Source organism: Penicillium concentricum (genome assembly GCF_028827145.1).
Source record: "Penicillium concentricum strain IBT 3081 chromosome Unknown utg000006l_segment0_segment0, whole genome shotgun sequence".
Lineage (NCBI taxonomy): Eukaryota > Fungi > Ascomycota > Eurotiomycetes > Eurotiales > Aspergillaceae > Penicillium > Penicillium concentricum.
In genome coordinates, this window is record NW_026622759.1 from 1,509,786 (window position 1) to 1,524,909 (window position 15,124).

The window sequence follows — 15,124 nt, forward strand, 5'->3', positions numbered from 1 at the left end:
TTACATATTTTTCAAACGTATCATAATAGTAAACATAGTAGACATCGTAAACATGATAAGCATGATAAACATCATCAACGTTGTAAAAAATTGTAAACACCAACCTATATCAGGTCAAACTAATGCACCTTTCCAGGGGCAGTCCGAAGCAGTGAGACTCTACCCCGTACACCGCCCTTCCAAAAGTCCCTGTCCCAAGGTCCCGGTTTTCGATCGGATCTCGGCTGAAGAAATATGATGTATTCAACACACAAATGCAATTAAGTCGATCCCGTTCATGCACATGCATCCTACGTGGGTCCTGGGTAGTGGGTAGCGGTAACACGGAATCCGAATCCGAGTCCGATGGAACCCACGCGCCAATGGATTCTGCAGAAGTGGAACGTTTCTTTCTATGCAAGGGGCATCCTGGGAGATCTACGGAGCTAAAGAGGTTAATTATTGATCCCGATTAGGTTGCTTAAGCGCTTTGGATTGGGTTTCTAGTTTAAATTTGGGTTTAGGGCTAGATATAAATTATATAAATTATACTAGATATTCAATATTCAATATAGCGGGTCCATACCATCAACTCCTACTATATCCGGCGTAATTCCAAGGTCTTCATCCGAGAGTCCGGGCCGCACACGGGTTCAACGGGATGTTACATCGGCCCGACATTCACACGTCAAGTCTGTCAAGTCTGTCAGGTCTCCTTGCTTTTCTCGGGGGTATGTTTACCCTCCTTTCAGTAAATGGAGAAATATCAATAATACCTTGCATGGGGCGTAAACAAAGATAGGTCCTTCGAAACTGATACATATGACGCAGAATACTGTCGGAAAGAGAAATGCAGAAAATGTTAGTTCCTCGATGTAAATATCTTCCGAATCACGAGGGCTGAATTAAATAATTTATTTTCGTTGCGTGATTTTGTTGAGTGACATATGCAATTGAAAGCTCGGATGTTGAAGACATGTCAAATCTACAGCCTCAATGTCGAAAACATGTCTATATCGAGAGAATGAACTGGAAAAAGCAAAGAAAAAAAGCAAATTCAAATTGAAGCAATGGGCTGGTCATGCATCTAGAATATACGAATATACTATTCTGTATGCATCTAGAACGTATATATAAAACTAATCACATCAAGGATAACCCTGCAAGTTCCTCGATCATTCCTCGAGAATTATTAGTAGTTCTAGTAGAATGTCGATAGAACTGCCAATTCCTCCCACCGGAATCCGACTTGAGCACATAGACTGGGAAAGCAAAGTTCTGCTCTCGCTGGGTACCGATTGGATAGGTAGTGATATCTATCTCGATGAAGGTCTGTCGTTGGCCTGGATGTGCGTCTACGGAAAGGCTCCACTGTATGTTATTGTTTTCCCAGTCGGTGAGAAAAGGTCGTATATAGAGAAACGCCAAGGCTAGGGGACTGCCGGGACAGCGACGCTGTGCAGGAATGATGACAATTAGACGGAGTCTGCGTACGTTCAAAATTGTGTTGATGATTTCTTGTCGGAGGGCAGTCGCGTTGACGGGTGAGAAAGAAAGAAGGGGATGATGGTGTTCGGACATTGCGATTTGGATTAGGGATTTTTTCCTGTTCGGATGGGCTGGAGAATCGACTACTTATTTGATGTTGAATTATACTATCAACAAGGGGCTTTGTGTATGTTGTCATTGTGTTATGTCTTGGTGGATGTGGTTCATGTTTCAAAGGTAGATCAATGGCTTTATATATGCTTTGTTATTCTGTCAATGGGGATAGATCGATGGAACCCATATTAGTTTCATGCTGAGATTTTCATCTCTGATCCTCATCAAAGCAATCAGAATCCTTCCCAATGCAACTCCTATCTACAACAACACTTCTTTATACTACATCCATACTGTCCACCCTCAGTCTCAAAAAATACCATACCCCATCCACCAAACACCCCAAATCAAAGGTCCCAAAGCCCCAAGTACAGCCGCCCCAAATGACAACTCCAGAATACACCAAATCCAAATAGTCCCAACAGCCGGCGCTTTCTTCATAACCGCATAATACGGCTCTCCATTCGTGATAGCGATAAGATGCGCCCCCAGCAACGCAGCAATAGGAAGAAACACCAAAGTCCGGAGCGCAGGCGGAAAAACCAGCTTCCGTAGGAATGAAAATGTCAATTTTTCACTTGTAAATGGGAACAACGAAGGAGCAGGCTCTGCCTGTACATTCTTCGAACCGCGCTTGTTGAACGAGATGATATGACCATGTGCCAAATGAACGAATAAAGTAAGGAGAGGAAAAGCAGTCGTGACAGAATCTTTGAAGAGTTTCGGCAGGTCGGTATTTTCAGCGTATTGGTGGGCTGCGAGGTAACTCAGGGTGAGGTGTAGTGTTGTCAGAGGCAGGGAAAGAAGAATCGTGTCGAGGAATGGTGGGAGGGGTTTATCGGTTTCGGGTTCAGATTCGGTGTCGGATTTCTTGACAGTGTTTCCATTTGAACCCTGTTGAGTCTTTTTGGTGTTTTGTGAGCCATTCGATGCGAGATGGCTGCTGATGTCGCCGTCCGTGTCGACCAAATTCCCAGACGCGTCGACTGTCACGAATCGCGTTCCCCCTGACTGTGACGGTATGCCTTGTCCTTCTACCGAAGCTGGAATTGATCCCCCCTTTTGATGCAGGGCGCTTTGTCGCTCTGCGATGATGTCATATAGTGTGCGCTCGACGGTTGGTTTGTCTTTGGTTGGGTCGTTGCGTGGGGGGTGGGCCATGGAGATTTCGGGTTCGGAGGCTTTAGAAGAGGATACAGCTGCCGCGCGGCGCTGTTTGCGATTCCTTGCTTCCATTCTGTTCAGGCTGGTGTAGAGGGATGAGGAGTGGCGAGGGAAAAAGGTAACAAACACTGACGTGGAGAAATGAGGTTGAGGCTCGGCGATAAGACATAAGCCGGGGTTAAGGGAATCGCCAGTTGGCTCCTAGCTCTATAACTTTCATTTATATTTAGATCTATATATCTCATGGTTTGGTAATATGAAAACAAACTTTTATAAATTGATCCTGCTAATTCTCTGCACCCTTTGACACACCCAGTAAATACACGAGCTGACCACTCATTCAACCAGCTTGATACATAGCTGGACCGGCGACCACATGCGGGTCAATCAGGCTCAGATTGAACGGGCTCAGATACGGATCGCTGTCGGTGATAGCAATGAAAATGGTACCGTTGAAAGCTGGGTCGCTCTGGTACGTTTCCAAACCGGGCTGGATAGTATATCCTCGAATGCCATCAGGGGTACTGTTGGTAGTGTTCGTGCCGTTATTGGTACCATTGACAACGTGCAGAGGGGTGTAGGTAATGTTCAGCTGCGACACCCAAATGACAAACTTTGCGCTCCCAGCTTTCGTCTCTGTTGTAGTTATGTAGCTGTTATTGGGACCAATTTTCTTCCCGGGAAGATCCCACTGCAACAGCACCCGACGACCCGGCGCCGTGAGAGGTACTGGGCGGGTTTTGCTGACAGGAACGGGAGGAACGATACCCGAAGTAGACGAATTAAATCTTCCGGAGCCCTTTGGTGACTTGGGGATACTGACACCTGGTCCGACAGTATTATTGTTTCCTGTGGTCTGATTGAACATGAATCCCGAAGTCTGATTGAACCCGGAAGTCTGGTTGAGTCTTGAAATCTGATCGGCACTCGTAGTGAAATTATACCCCGAACTTCGGTTATTGCCCGAGGAAACATTGCGAGAAACAGTCCCCAAAATCCACGGATTAGGCTCATTGACCACCATCAGCGATGGGAAATTCTGCCAAATCAAACGGGTTTGATTCTCAGGACAAGAGCTGATGAATGGTGCCAGCAGCGTCCAAGCCCAGGACTGCGGTATGCCAGCTTCAAACCACTCAACCATCGGGAAGAGACCCTCGAACTGGCGGAAGATCATTTGCTGCCTTGCTTCCGTGGTGATGGACTGGGTCAAGAGAGTAGCCGCCTCGCGCGAGTCAAGATGAGCCAAAAACCCATATATGCCAGATTCACCCCAGCGAGTGAGTTTCTGGCAGAAGTCGACAAACTCCTTGACGTTCGTGTACGGGTAGATATAGCTGCACTGCTGTGGGGCACGGTCTCCGATGATGTTGCTGAGCATAGTGGCGTGGCCTATCTCTTGCTGGGCCATGAATGCGATCAACTCACGGTCTGCAGCAGTCAAACCAGCGGCGCGGAAGGCTGAATTGTTGAAGCGCTTGAGTCCGTCTTGGAAAAGATCGAGCTCAATCCATTCTTGGTATAGCGCAAGGGCCTGTTGGTTATAGATTAGCTTTTAGACCCCAATACTGATTTGTGAATTAGTGCGGATGCATACTAGAGACTCGTAATCGAAATCGCTCTTCGTGTTGTACACAGGCGTGCTCCCGTTGGTCCCGACACCACCTGCTGGGACATATGGAGCAGGCTCGGCATGGTGAAGCTTTCCATCGCCGGGATATGTTGTCGCTCCGGCTGCAACGCCTCCGCGAGCGATGCCCGTTCCGATCGAGGAAGCTGTCAGCGCACCTGTGGTAGTCGGAGTTCCAGTAAAGGGTGTGTGCGGCCTGGAGCTATTGTAACTGCGAAGTGGAGGCGCTGAAGCTGATGCATTGGCTGCAATTGGAGATGGCAGTGACGGGTCAAGGGTTGTTGTCGCATCCTTTTGGTGTTTCTTTGGAGACGAAACCGCGAAAGGCAGGGAGCCCAATAGGCTTAATAGAATGAAACTATTCCACATCATCTCTGCTCCAGGTTAAGATTTCTTTAATTCAAGACAAAAGAAGTGTTCTTATCACTGGTCATTGAAGAATTCGGTTAGTTGTATCGTTCAAAAAGCGTCGGATAGGTACGGACCTTTCGTGAAGTACATATAGTGTTCAGCCAATATCACATATCAATGATCACCAGCCAAAGCAATCCAACGCGGCCCTTGGTTTTGTAAAAAAAATCACACGATGGTTAAAGACATCGCCCAAATGTGGGTAACTTTGAACGGGGATGAATTCCGAATGGTGGAATTGCCACATGGTAATGTTAAGGTTCTTTATAATTTCAGCAATTTATTCTCAGGACGTTCTTCATACACTTGGCTGTAGTTGCAAGATGCAATTCGCACAACGGGATGCTTCGGCAGTGAATGACGTCGGATTAGGCTCTTCCCAACATTCTATGGACCTCTACAGATCAACATACAAACATATCTGGGTGGAAATTGAATCCGGCCGGACGCTGCCGGATATTTTGAAGGGAACAGGGGGCTATGCGAAAGTTAGAGCTATCAGAATAAATAAACTGTCAACGGAATCCATATGCAATCTTTCTCATATAGTCCTGCAATATCAGACCCAACACAAAGCAGAAAAAAAAAACTTGCATTAAAACATAACATTCATGGATTCGTCAACCTAACTATGAGAGTATCAGACCTCACTGTGTCCGCCAGCCACCTTCCCCTGAAAAGTGACCATAGGTGTCACAATGGGGCACATTGGCAGTGATCCTCACTCCATTAGACCAAATAATCTCCATAGTAGAGCCCATAATAGTCGCCGTGAAAGGTTCTCGACTCTGTAAGGACTGGTGGATACTTTCGAGTTCCTTCCAAGGAATATTGACGACTGCAGGGGCCCGTTGAAATGGAGCCGCCGGTTTCCCTTGAGCGTTCTTTTCGAATACCCACGGCTCGCCGTTAATCATGAACACACCAGCCAGAGAATTTCCATTCTGACTAGTCAAGGACCCGGTCCATTGAGGCATGACTAGATAGTCAGTAAACAACCCTGCAATCTTAGAAAAGGTGCTTACTGGGTAGAGAATGGGAACTGAGAGAAGGGGGAAGGAGTTGTAGATGACTATGTTCTTCTTTTGGCTGGGATTTATGTGTTCAAAAGAAGCAAAGAGATGGGGAGACCGTTTCTCCCAGCTGCATAAAATTATCGCTTTGTTCGTAATGTTGCATTCAACCATACAGACAATGAAAAGTTTCACGACTTCGTGCTTCTTGACCGCTTGTTTTTTTCTTTCATGCAACTCTTATGCGTCTTGGGATATGGTAAAGGTAGTTCGAGTTGAAACGAGGGGCTTTTTAACCGATCGTAACAGTAAATCACATCAAATTGAAACTCTTCAAAAGTACCTTACAGCTTCGTATGTTGTATGGAGTAGATGATGCAGCTTTGGACCTGATCTGCACTAGGATATCACAATGCGGTACATTAAGCCGATCAGCAAGGATTCGGTTCAAGAATACGAAACGAAGTAAAATTTAGATTCTCCAAAATCACAGCTGAGTGACCATGCCCATTTCTTTGTCTCCTACCACCGCATTCTGTGCAGTGACAAACCATTCAAATCCAAACTCCCTCTTTGCACGACCCATCCACTTCATCAGATTAAGTCGCTCGAAACCCGACCCATCGTCGATCGCGACATTCAAGAAATCGGCCGTAGTAACTCGCATCGTTGGAAGATAATCAATGACCCCGACTTTGCGACCAGAAATTGCCGACATGAAGTTTGAAACCATGTCCTCTGCCAGTGTTTTGACTGGTACAAGGTCCATGTATCCATCCCAGTGACACTCAGTTGGTACACAACGCATGCGCCCCACCAACTCTCGAATTTGTTCTCTCCAATCCTCCGTCGGACCAGGTAGATCATGTCCTTGATTCGGACGATGTGCAACAGTTGATAGCCCAACAAGTTGAGCAGCGCAGTCGAGGAGACGCTCGCTCGCCCACTTGGATGCGACATAGCCTTGTTGGCCGTTTGGTGGCGGCTCAGATCCTACATTCATCACGCCGCCGCTGGATAGGAAGTGAATTGGGACGCGGCGGCGGCTGGCGAGTTCGAGTAGGACTTTGGTGCTTGAGACGTTGGGTTCTCGGACAACGGAGTATGCATCCCAGAAGGAGCGGTTGGCGGCAGAATGAATAATAAGGTCGGCTGTGTCGGATAGAGAGCTGAATGTGTTTTCATTCAGACCCAGTAGGGGAGAGGAAAGGTCCCCATCATGCAGTGTTAGCTTTGGCGATGGGGAAGGTAGAGTGCGACCGCCGACACCTCGGGGACGGACTGCAATTGCATGGATATGGGCAACGGCTGGATCAGAAATCAATTTGCGGTAGAGGGCTTTGCCCAAGAAACCAGTAATCCCGGTGAGGACCACAACCAGGTTTTGTTGTTTGACTGGTGTAGTGATCTCGTGGTTTCCTGACCCCATGAGTAGCTTGGGGAGAGTTATTTCGGCCTCCCAATCAATGACAGTCGTTGGGCTCGCGGCCTCGAGTTTCTGTGACATGGCCTTTAAAACACTATGCTCGAAGAGATCCATCAGAGGGAGGGTGACTTGAAGTTCTTCGTGGATCATGGCTTGGAGCTTGACCAGGAGCACAGAACTACCACCGACCATGAAGAAATCAGTGTCACTCGGAATGCTCAAGATATCCACAATGCCTTCATGGAGAACCCTGCCCCATATTTCTCGCAATAAAGTCTCAGTTGGTGTCAGCTTCTCGCTTCCCTCGGAGTCGACGCTGGACTTGGTTGCTTTGGGGAGAGGAAGGGCATCGACAGCCCGGCGATCAACCTTCCCATGCGCAGTGAGAGCCAGCTTGTCGACAGCTACAATAGCAGCCGGGCACATATACTGCGGCAATGGAAGGTCCTTCTTTAACTGGGTCAGCATAGCATCGATGTCGCCTTGGAAGCGAGGAGCCAGAATGACAAAGGCAACAAGTTGCTGGTTCTCTTTCCCACGGATGGAAACGACGGCTTGGATCAATGCCCCGCTGGAGGTTTCTACGAGCGTATTCTCGATATCTTCAAGCTCCATTCGGATTCCTCGAATCTTGACCTGCGTGTCACCGTCTAGTCGACCATCAATTACAAGTTCTCCACCGGGAAGAAGATAACCTCGGTCAAAGGTCCGATACGCCTTGGTCCAGCCCTGATCGAGGTACTCGGGCGGCGCGAAGGTGTTATCAACGAGCTTCTCCTCATTCAGGGCATCCATGTTGAGATATCCTATGAAGGGCCCGGCACCTCCAATGAGAATCTCACCAGAGACACCTGGAGGCACGCATCGCATTTCCTTGTTGACGATGTAGGTGCTGTAATTAGGCAAGGAGTGCCCGACAGGATAGATGTTTCCCGGTGTAGACTTTTCATTCTTGTGGTCGATTTCCATTTTATGGCAAGATATCGTGATCTCGCCCGGGCCGTAGGAGTTGAACAGACGGAGACTAGGAATTTCTAGAGCGCGGAGCCTTTGCGCAAGACTGGTCGTGAGATGCTTGCCACCACCGAAGGCGAACTTCCACGCTGATGCGCGGCGAAGGTAGTCAGAGCCATAGTAGAGCCACTTTGCGTACTCTGGTGGGGTCGCTTTTGTGTATGTGATGCTTTCATCAGCGACCAACTTTGCCAACGATATCGGGTCACCCCGAAGGGATTTTGCGACCACAATGACACATCTGCCGTTAGATAGACCTGTGAGCGTTGGGTCGAGGGAGTGATTGAATGTCATGCCCCCCTGCTGTAGCACCATCTCGGCACCTAGTCCCCACCTCCCGATATACCCCTCGATTTCGTTCATGGGGCTTGAATGGCGAAGCTGAATACCCTTGGGTCGGCCAGTGGTTTCACTCGTATACAAAATGACTGCACGTGCCTGGGGCTCAGATTTGACCTCAATTTTTGGCGCAACCCGAGCGGAGGTAATTGTAGAGAGGTTAATAACATGGGCTTCCGGATAGCTAAGTCCGTCCATATTCGCTCGACTCTCGGGTATCATCGCTGCAAACGATGACCCGAGGCTGACAATCCTGGATCATTGTCACAAGACGAGGCACTGGGTTCCTCAGATCAAGTGGCACATAGACGAGATTTAACTTCCAGATGGCGAGCATAAAAGGTATTCAGTTTGCGGTAGGGTGAAGAAAGAGACAGACTGGTGAATCAAGAGGAAGGTTGAGAGCGAGCAACGCCGCGGCAATCATGTTGGTGCGATCAATCATCCCGCTATACGTGAAGGCCCGGTCTTCTGTATCCTTGATGGCAACTTTGTCAAGATTCTGAAGGGCGATTTCCTCAATTCTTTTGGAAATAGTCAACGGCCAATTCGAGCTGCTAGAGGGACCCTTGCCAAGGTGAATGTCGTCATGCCGTAAAGCTTCATAGATGGGAACCGTGTCGAGATTTTGATCGAAGTCAGCTACTAATGTCGAGACAAGGCTGAGGAAACTCTTAGCAACCAGCTGCGCTGCATCAGAATCATAGAGTGAGCTCTGCAGGCGGAAGGAGGTGAATCTTAGACTTCCGCACCGGCCCACAAAGCCCAAAGCCCAGCCTAACCCAGCCCGTAAATGGGCTGGGTTTTGGGCCCGGTCCTCGGGCCTATAGTAAAAGCCTATAGGGCTTTAATAGCGGCCTATTAGCTCCCAAACAATACAAATATGCCAAGTTAAACCCCCTTTTCAGTTTTTTTTTAATTATGTACCCTATAGTTATTTTGCCCCGTTTCTAAGCCTTATCTCTAATGTAATATTATATTAGTTTAAATGATCTAGAATCGATTACTCCGTACTAGTTGTTTCTCTAAATCATATTTAAAAACACGAAAAATTCGTTTATTTATAATTTCTTAAAATTATAGAGGTTCTCTAGAAAGTGGTGGTACTCCCGTATAAATCGTAAATATATATCTAATATTAAAATATCAACTTTCACATTTTCTATAATATCTCAACTTCTACCGATCGGATTTTATTTAAAATCAAAATATACACTTATAAAGCTAATATAAGCCTAGATTCTGAATTTGAACTTTATGCGACTGGTAGGAGGTCGTAATATAGCGATTATAGAGGCTGGTAAGATAGGCTTTCATAGGGGCCTGTAAGGCCCCTATGAAAGCCTAGTGGGGTGACTACACACCAGGGGTGTGTTACACACGGGGTACTCAATTGGTGCCTTAGGTTGCTAACACCTGTAGTCACCGACAGCGTCGCCGATCAAAGAGGGGAACCCCTAGAATGGCGAGACCGGCGGGGGTTGATGGCTCATTCCTATAAAGCACATCACTCCCAGTTCTCTTTCTCTTTCTCAAACATCCCTGAACTACCCAACTAATAAACATGTCCCATCTTCAAGCATCAAATCTATTCTCAGTCAAGGACCGGGTGGTCGTGATCACCGGAGGCGGAAGTGGTAAGCCCCAAACAATCAAATCCCATAAATACACATGTACACATAATCTAATAAAACCATAGGCCTCGGACGTATCATGACCAAAGCCCTAGACGCCAACGAAGTCTCCAAGATCTTCATCCTAGGCCGACGCGAAGACGCACTCAAAGAAACCGCCTCACAAAGCATAAACGGAACGGTGATCCCAATCCAATGCGACATCACCTCAAAGGAATCCCTCGAGACAGCCTACAATGCCGTCGCAGCCCAAACATCTCACGTCGACCTCCTAATCGCCAACAGCGGCGTAATGGGTCCACTCATGAAACCCCCACAACCCGCAGAAGACGGGTCCCTCCCGCCTCTCTCACAAGTCCGCGACGAACTCTTCAACGTCCCCATGGAAGAATTCAACACCGTGATGAACGTGAACGTTACCGGGTCTTATTACACGGTTCTGGCATTCCTGCCTCTGCTTGAAGCGGCGAATAAGCGTCGTCCTGCGCCGCAGGAGAATGTGCTTGCTGCACCGACTGCGCAGGTTATTATCACCAGCTCGATTGCTGGGTTTATTCGCAAAGTGCCGTTTAGCTTTGCGTATAACGCTTCCAAGGCGGCGACTACGCATCTGGTGAAGATGCTTTCTACTTCGTTTGCTTATTACGATATTCGGGTTAATGGCATCTCGCCTGGTCTTTATTACTCGGATATGGCGAATCATATCTTCCAAGGTGCTGGAATTCAGGGTCAAGCTATTTCTGATGGCTCGTTCCCCAAGGAGATGATTCCCGCTACTCGTGGGGGTAGTGAGGAGGACTTTGCCGGGTTGATTGTTTGGTTGGCGAGTAACTCGGGCGGTTATATCAATGGTAATATCTTGGTTACTGATGGCGGTCGGATTTCGATTTCGCCTGCTGTCTACTAAGTGGTGGATTGTTCGGGCTACGTGCAGTTTGGGTATACATAGACCGTACAGATTTGAGCTTCAATGAAGATAGAAATATGTAGAGTGCTTGATTTCCAGATAAGAATGTTTAATCGCTCATGGGTGGGACGCAAATAAAACGCACGAATCGAAGATACTCATCGAGCTAGTCTCAAGGTCATGGTCCAACCATTCAGTAAGTCGCTGTCAATCGCTGGACCAGGTAATCCCCAGAAGTAATCGCCGAGTATTTCTTGTCCACTTGGATTTCCTCGCCAAATGTTCCCGGCAACGCTTCAATAAGTTTGTCATTGTTGGGCTGGCAGAAATACGCTATGCTGTACCGAGCAGGATAATCCGAATCATCGTCATCAGAGCCCTCGGGCGCGGGCGGCTGAATTACCCGATGACGGGTACTCTTGATGGTGTCATTGGACCATCGAGCAAGCAGATCCCCAGCATTGACAACAATAGTATCAGCAATGGGAGTCGCATCCACAAAAGTTCCCTTGGGACTGCGCACTTGCAGCCCACCGTGTTTATCCTGGAAAAGCAGAGTGATTGAACCGTAGTCGCTGTGCTCGCCGGCACGGACTTGGTTAGGGTTATTTTTGAAGACCTCTTTGCTGACGGGAGGATAGTGAAGCAGACGGAGATTATTGTCACCGACATTGACAGAGTCATCGAAGAAGTGCTCCGGCAAATTCATTCCCAATGCAATGGCCTGCATGATATGCTTATGTAGGGTCTTTCCCATTTCAAAGAATGATTGCATAGTTTCTTTGAATTTCTTTCCTTCGTCATCGAGATGATCGGGCCAGCGATTAGGTAGACCCTCAACGCCCTCGCGACCAAGTTCCATAGTTTCTTTGATATCTGGTGCGGATGCACGTAGAGTATCGACTCCATCTGTTTCGTCGACGGTCGTTAACTTCTCCCGTCCGATAGCGACGTAACCACGGTTCGACTGTGGGGTCGTCCAGCCCAGAGAGTCTTTCTCACTTTGGGGGCGGGCGAAGAAACGGGCAGATGACGCAAATACCCCGGACACAACGGATGGGGGAATGCCATGCGCCTTGATGTAGACGAAGCCAGATGTTTTGAAGGCGTCAGTTATGGAGAGAGCGACGGCATGTTTATCGGATGGGGTCCCTGTAAAGAAGGGACCGAAGTCGATCAGCTAGGAGATATTCTATTAGTCGTAGCTTGAGATAACCAGAGACATCGCATACCGGTATCTTCAAATCATCCTTATCTACCGCAGAGGCAGAATGGATCTCTGGGGAGGCGTTGGAAGCCATTGCGTACACTGCTCCTGGGAATTGGTACTATTACTGTAGGGCAAATTTGAGACAACAAAAGTGTGTAAAGTGAATTTCGAAAAGGGAAGATCTCAAGAAGAGGGGGAAAGTCGGGAAAAAGGATCATAGCCCTGGAGGTCAGCTGCAATACATCAAAAAGCCCCTGGAGATAAGCACGCAGATAAGGTAGATAAGCCGTTTAAACGTTTGACATCTTACATTTGCATTAGATTGGATATTGGCATTTGAATTGGCTATCAGTCAAATTAATTGCCATATTCGGACTTGATCTGACAATCCACTCTCCACACTGACCCTGCATTGTGGACATGTCTTAATCTTCGGGCCATCTCAAATACCCATATCACTTCAGAGAGCAAGCAAAAAAAGAAACTAAATACGCTTCTCACATATGGTGATGAATGGCGACAGGACTCCTCCAAGGAACAAGCGGTGGGATTCCACATCTTGCACCACAACAGTCGAAGTAGGAAGCCATTTCGCATCTCGGTCCTCCACGAGCTTCGAGACCTCACAATCCTTCCCGCTCCGAGTTCTCAACTGAGTGGTTATCCCATTGACCGCGAGAACGGTAGCAGGAGCAACAACTCTATACGGGTCCTCCATGGACTTCACAAACGCAATGGAGTTCGGAATTCCGGCAGCAAGGAGGTTCCCATCTGCATCGAGAGACAGATTATCGATCGGGTATCCCGTGGAGATTTTGTCAACTTGAATCAGCCGGTCGCTAACTACTGTGTGGACAGTCACGAGTCCAGTCACTGAATGAGACACATAGTAAAGCCCGTTCTCTTGGACGATCCCGTTGGCAAAGGAAAAGCCCTTGTTGGCAGCGACATGACATTTTCCTGTGTCAGTTCGACAATAGGCGAGACTTCCTCCGCCAATCAACATTCCCAACTCCGGGAAAGTGTCAACCTTTGCGTTGCGATCATTGGTGACCACGAATACCAGACCGTCCTTGTCAACGGCCAAGTTGTTAGGCGAGATGATCGCCTCGCTGGCTATAGTTTTGGCGTGCTCAAGTATCTCCGAGGCATCGTCCAAATCAAATATCTCAATTGTCGAGTTCGCTCCAAAGGCCCGGGCATCAAGGGACTCCCCTGTTATAGGATCGATCGGGGGTCTATGATTGATCAGCCAGAATCGAAGTCTGCCTTCAACACTGCGCACGTCGAAGCCATGCAGATCCAGATCGCCAGAGTAACCACCAACTTTGAGCTTTCGCAGGCCATACAGCCCATCCGAGCCAGGGTGATCAATATTCAACACTGCAATATGATCCGTGCGAGTTCTCGCGGAGATGTTGAATTTGCTGCCACCCGGACTCCATCCCTTTCTTGTGTCTATAGAGCTGCATGCTGCGTACAGTTTTCGTCCTTGTTCATATAACCACATATCCTCGCATCCTTCTAAGAGAGGATGCTGCAGGCGAGTGCAAGTCCATGGGAATTCGTCAATTGATTGGATATTTCGACCGACGCCGATTGTGAGAAAGATGATGTTGTGCACATAGGCGTTGTACAAAACGCCGATGGCGAGCACAATCAAGGCCCATATCCCAATTCGCAGACTGAGAATTCGAGTCTGCGCCATTGTGAAGGAATAACGTGCCTAATTGAGGAATTGGTGTTCCGGGTTGATATCCACACTTAGGCCCCCGGGGCTAGTAGGCTAATACCTAGCGCTGATGTGAGAGCTAGACTTCATTCAGTTCATTGATGTTCCATGAATGAGAATGCTATATGCTTTGGGCATGCTTTAGATATGATGTGAATATGACCTCAGCCTAATATGTGCATATTATGAAGGTTGAGAGTCCTCGTCCCCACCACCTGAGTTCCACCTCGAGCGATTAATAATCCGCCCCGATTGGCCCGAGGCGGGGGACTCAACAGCTTCGACACATTAGCTTTCTATTTCTCTTCCTTCATCAGCTCAATTTCCAATACACACTATTTATCTCTTTTTCAACCCCTCGAATCCATTCGCCAAAATGCCGTTCATTGGAATTGTTATGTACCCCAATAATGCGGACATCCAGTTCGACGAGGCCTACTACATGAAGTCCCACATGCCACTCGTCGAAAGCACCTGGAAGCCCCTGGGCCTGATCAGCTGGCGTGTCACCAAGTTTCCCAATGCCCTCGATGGTTCACGATCTGAGTATCTGATCATGGCCACCCTCGAGTGGGAGAGCGAGGAGGCCTTGAAGTCTGCTCTACAGGCCCCTGGCACTGCGGGGGTGTTTGGCGATATCCCCAACTTCACCAACGCGAAGCCTGTCACTCTGGCCGGTGCTGACCTGCAAAAGTGATCGAGAGAGTATGTGGAATTCATTTCTAAATGTTTGGATCTTGCTAAAACTCAACAGTTATTCAATGTTACCAACGAATCAATGAAATAAATTGCATTATAGGTCCTTGGCATTTCTAATGAGAAGCTATATCTAGTACGTTTCGCATTTAAATTGCAATCCTTCAAATACGTAACAATCAAAAGGACCATTATCGAAGATATCGAAAATATCGAAGATATCGTAACATCGGACATCGGACATCGGAATCCTTCAGGCATCCCCGCTCTTATCTGTTCTCCCCTCATTTGGATCCCCCTGTAGTTACCTACTCCTGTACTCCTGTAATATTCTTCCCTTCTCTTCTCCCTATTCTATCTCGCATAT

General features: G+C 47.8%; 8 protein-coding genes across 8 annotated transcripts; 2 read left to right on the forward strand and 6 right to left on the reverse strand.

Moving 5' to 3' along the window:
• Positions 1-1,890: 1,890 nt before the first annotated feature.
• On the reverse strand, positions 1,891-2,817 carry N7517_010759 (uncharacterized protein; the record flags this gene model as incomplete). Its single annotated transcript, XM_056728482.1, has 1 exon — positions 1,891-2,817. One exon carries the CDS (start codon positions 2,815-2,817, stop codon positions 1,891-1,893), a length of 927 nt encoding a protein of 308 aa, XP_056574297.1.
• A 268-nt stretch (positions 2,818-3,085) lies between these two features.
• On the reverse strand, positions 3,086-4,747 carry N7517_010760 (ferritin-like domain-containing protein; the record flags this gene model as incomplete). Its single annotated transcript, XM_056728483.1, has 2 exons — positions 3,086-4,279; positions 4,343-4,747. 2 exons carry the CDS (start codon positions 4,745-4,747, stop codon positions 3,086-3,088), a joined length of 1,599 nt encoding a protein of 532 aa, XP_056574298.1.
• A 686-nt stretch (positions 4,748-5,433) lies between these two features.
• Positions 5,434-5,763, reverse strand: N7517_010761 (uncharacterized protein; the record flags this gene model as incomplete). Its single annotated transcript, XM_056728484.1, has 1 exon — positions 5,434-5,763. The coding sequence occupies one exon, from the start codon at positions 5,761-5,763 to the stop codon at positions 5,434-5,436; it is 330 nt and encodes a 109-aa protein (XP_056574299.1).
• A 523-nt stretch (positions 5,764-6,286) lies between these two features.
• On the reverse strand, positions 6,287-8,800 carry N7517_010762 (uncharacterized protein; the record flags this gene model as incomplete). Its single annotated transcript, XM_056728485.1, has 1 exon — positions 6,287-8,800. The coding sequence occupies one exon, from the start codon at positions 8,798-8,800 to the stop codon at positions 6,287-6,289; it is 2,514 nt and encodes an 837-aa protein (XP_056574300.1).
• A 1,342-nt stretch (positions 8,801-10,142) lies between these two features.
• N7517_010763 (SDR family NAD(P)-dependent oxidoreductase) lies at positions 10,143-11,119 on the forward strand (the record flags this gene model as incomplete). Its single annotated transcript, XM_056728486.1, has 2 exons — positions 10,143-10,215; positions 10,278-11,119. 2 exons carry the CDS (start codon positions 10,143-10,145, stop codon positions 11,117-11,119), a joined length of 915 nt encoding a protein of 304 aa, XP_056574301.1.
• Positions 11,120-11,312: 193 nt separating this feature from the next.
• On the reverse strand, positions 11,313-12,420 carry N7517_010764 (isopenicillin N synthase family dioxygenase; the record flags this gene model as incomplete). Its single annotated transcript, XM_056728487.1, has 2 exons — positions 11,313-12,299; positions 12,352-12,420. 2 exons carry the CDS (start codon positions 12,418-12,420, stop codon positions 11,313-11,315), a joined length of 1,056 nt encoding a protein of 351 aa, XP_056574302.1.
• Positions 12,421-12,813: 393 nt separating this feature from the next.
• Positions 12,814-14,037, reverse strand: N7517_010765 (uncharacterized protein; the record flags this gene model as incomplete). The annotated part of the gene is made up of 1 exon (XM_056728488.1): positions 12,814-14,037. The coding sequence occupies one exon, from the start codon at positions 14,035-14,037 to the stop codon at positions 12,814-12,816; it is 1,224 nt and encodes a 407-aa protein (XP_056574303.1).
• A 400-nt stretch (positions 14,038-14,437) lies between these two features.
• N7517_010766 (Dimeric alpha-beta barrel) lies at positions 14,438-14,758 on the forward strand (the record flags this gene model as incomplete). Its single annotated transcript, XM_056728489.1, has 1 exon — positions 14,438-14,758. One exon carries the CDS (start codon positions 14,438-14,440, stop codon positions 14,756-14,758), a length of 321 nt encoding a protein of 106 aa, XP_056574304.1.
• Positions 14,759-15,124: the final 366 nt, after the last annotated feature.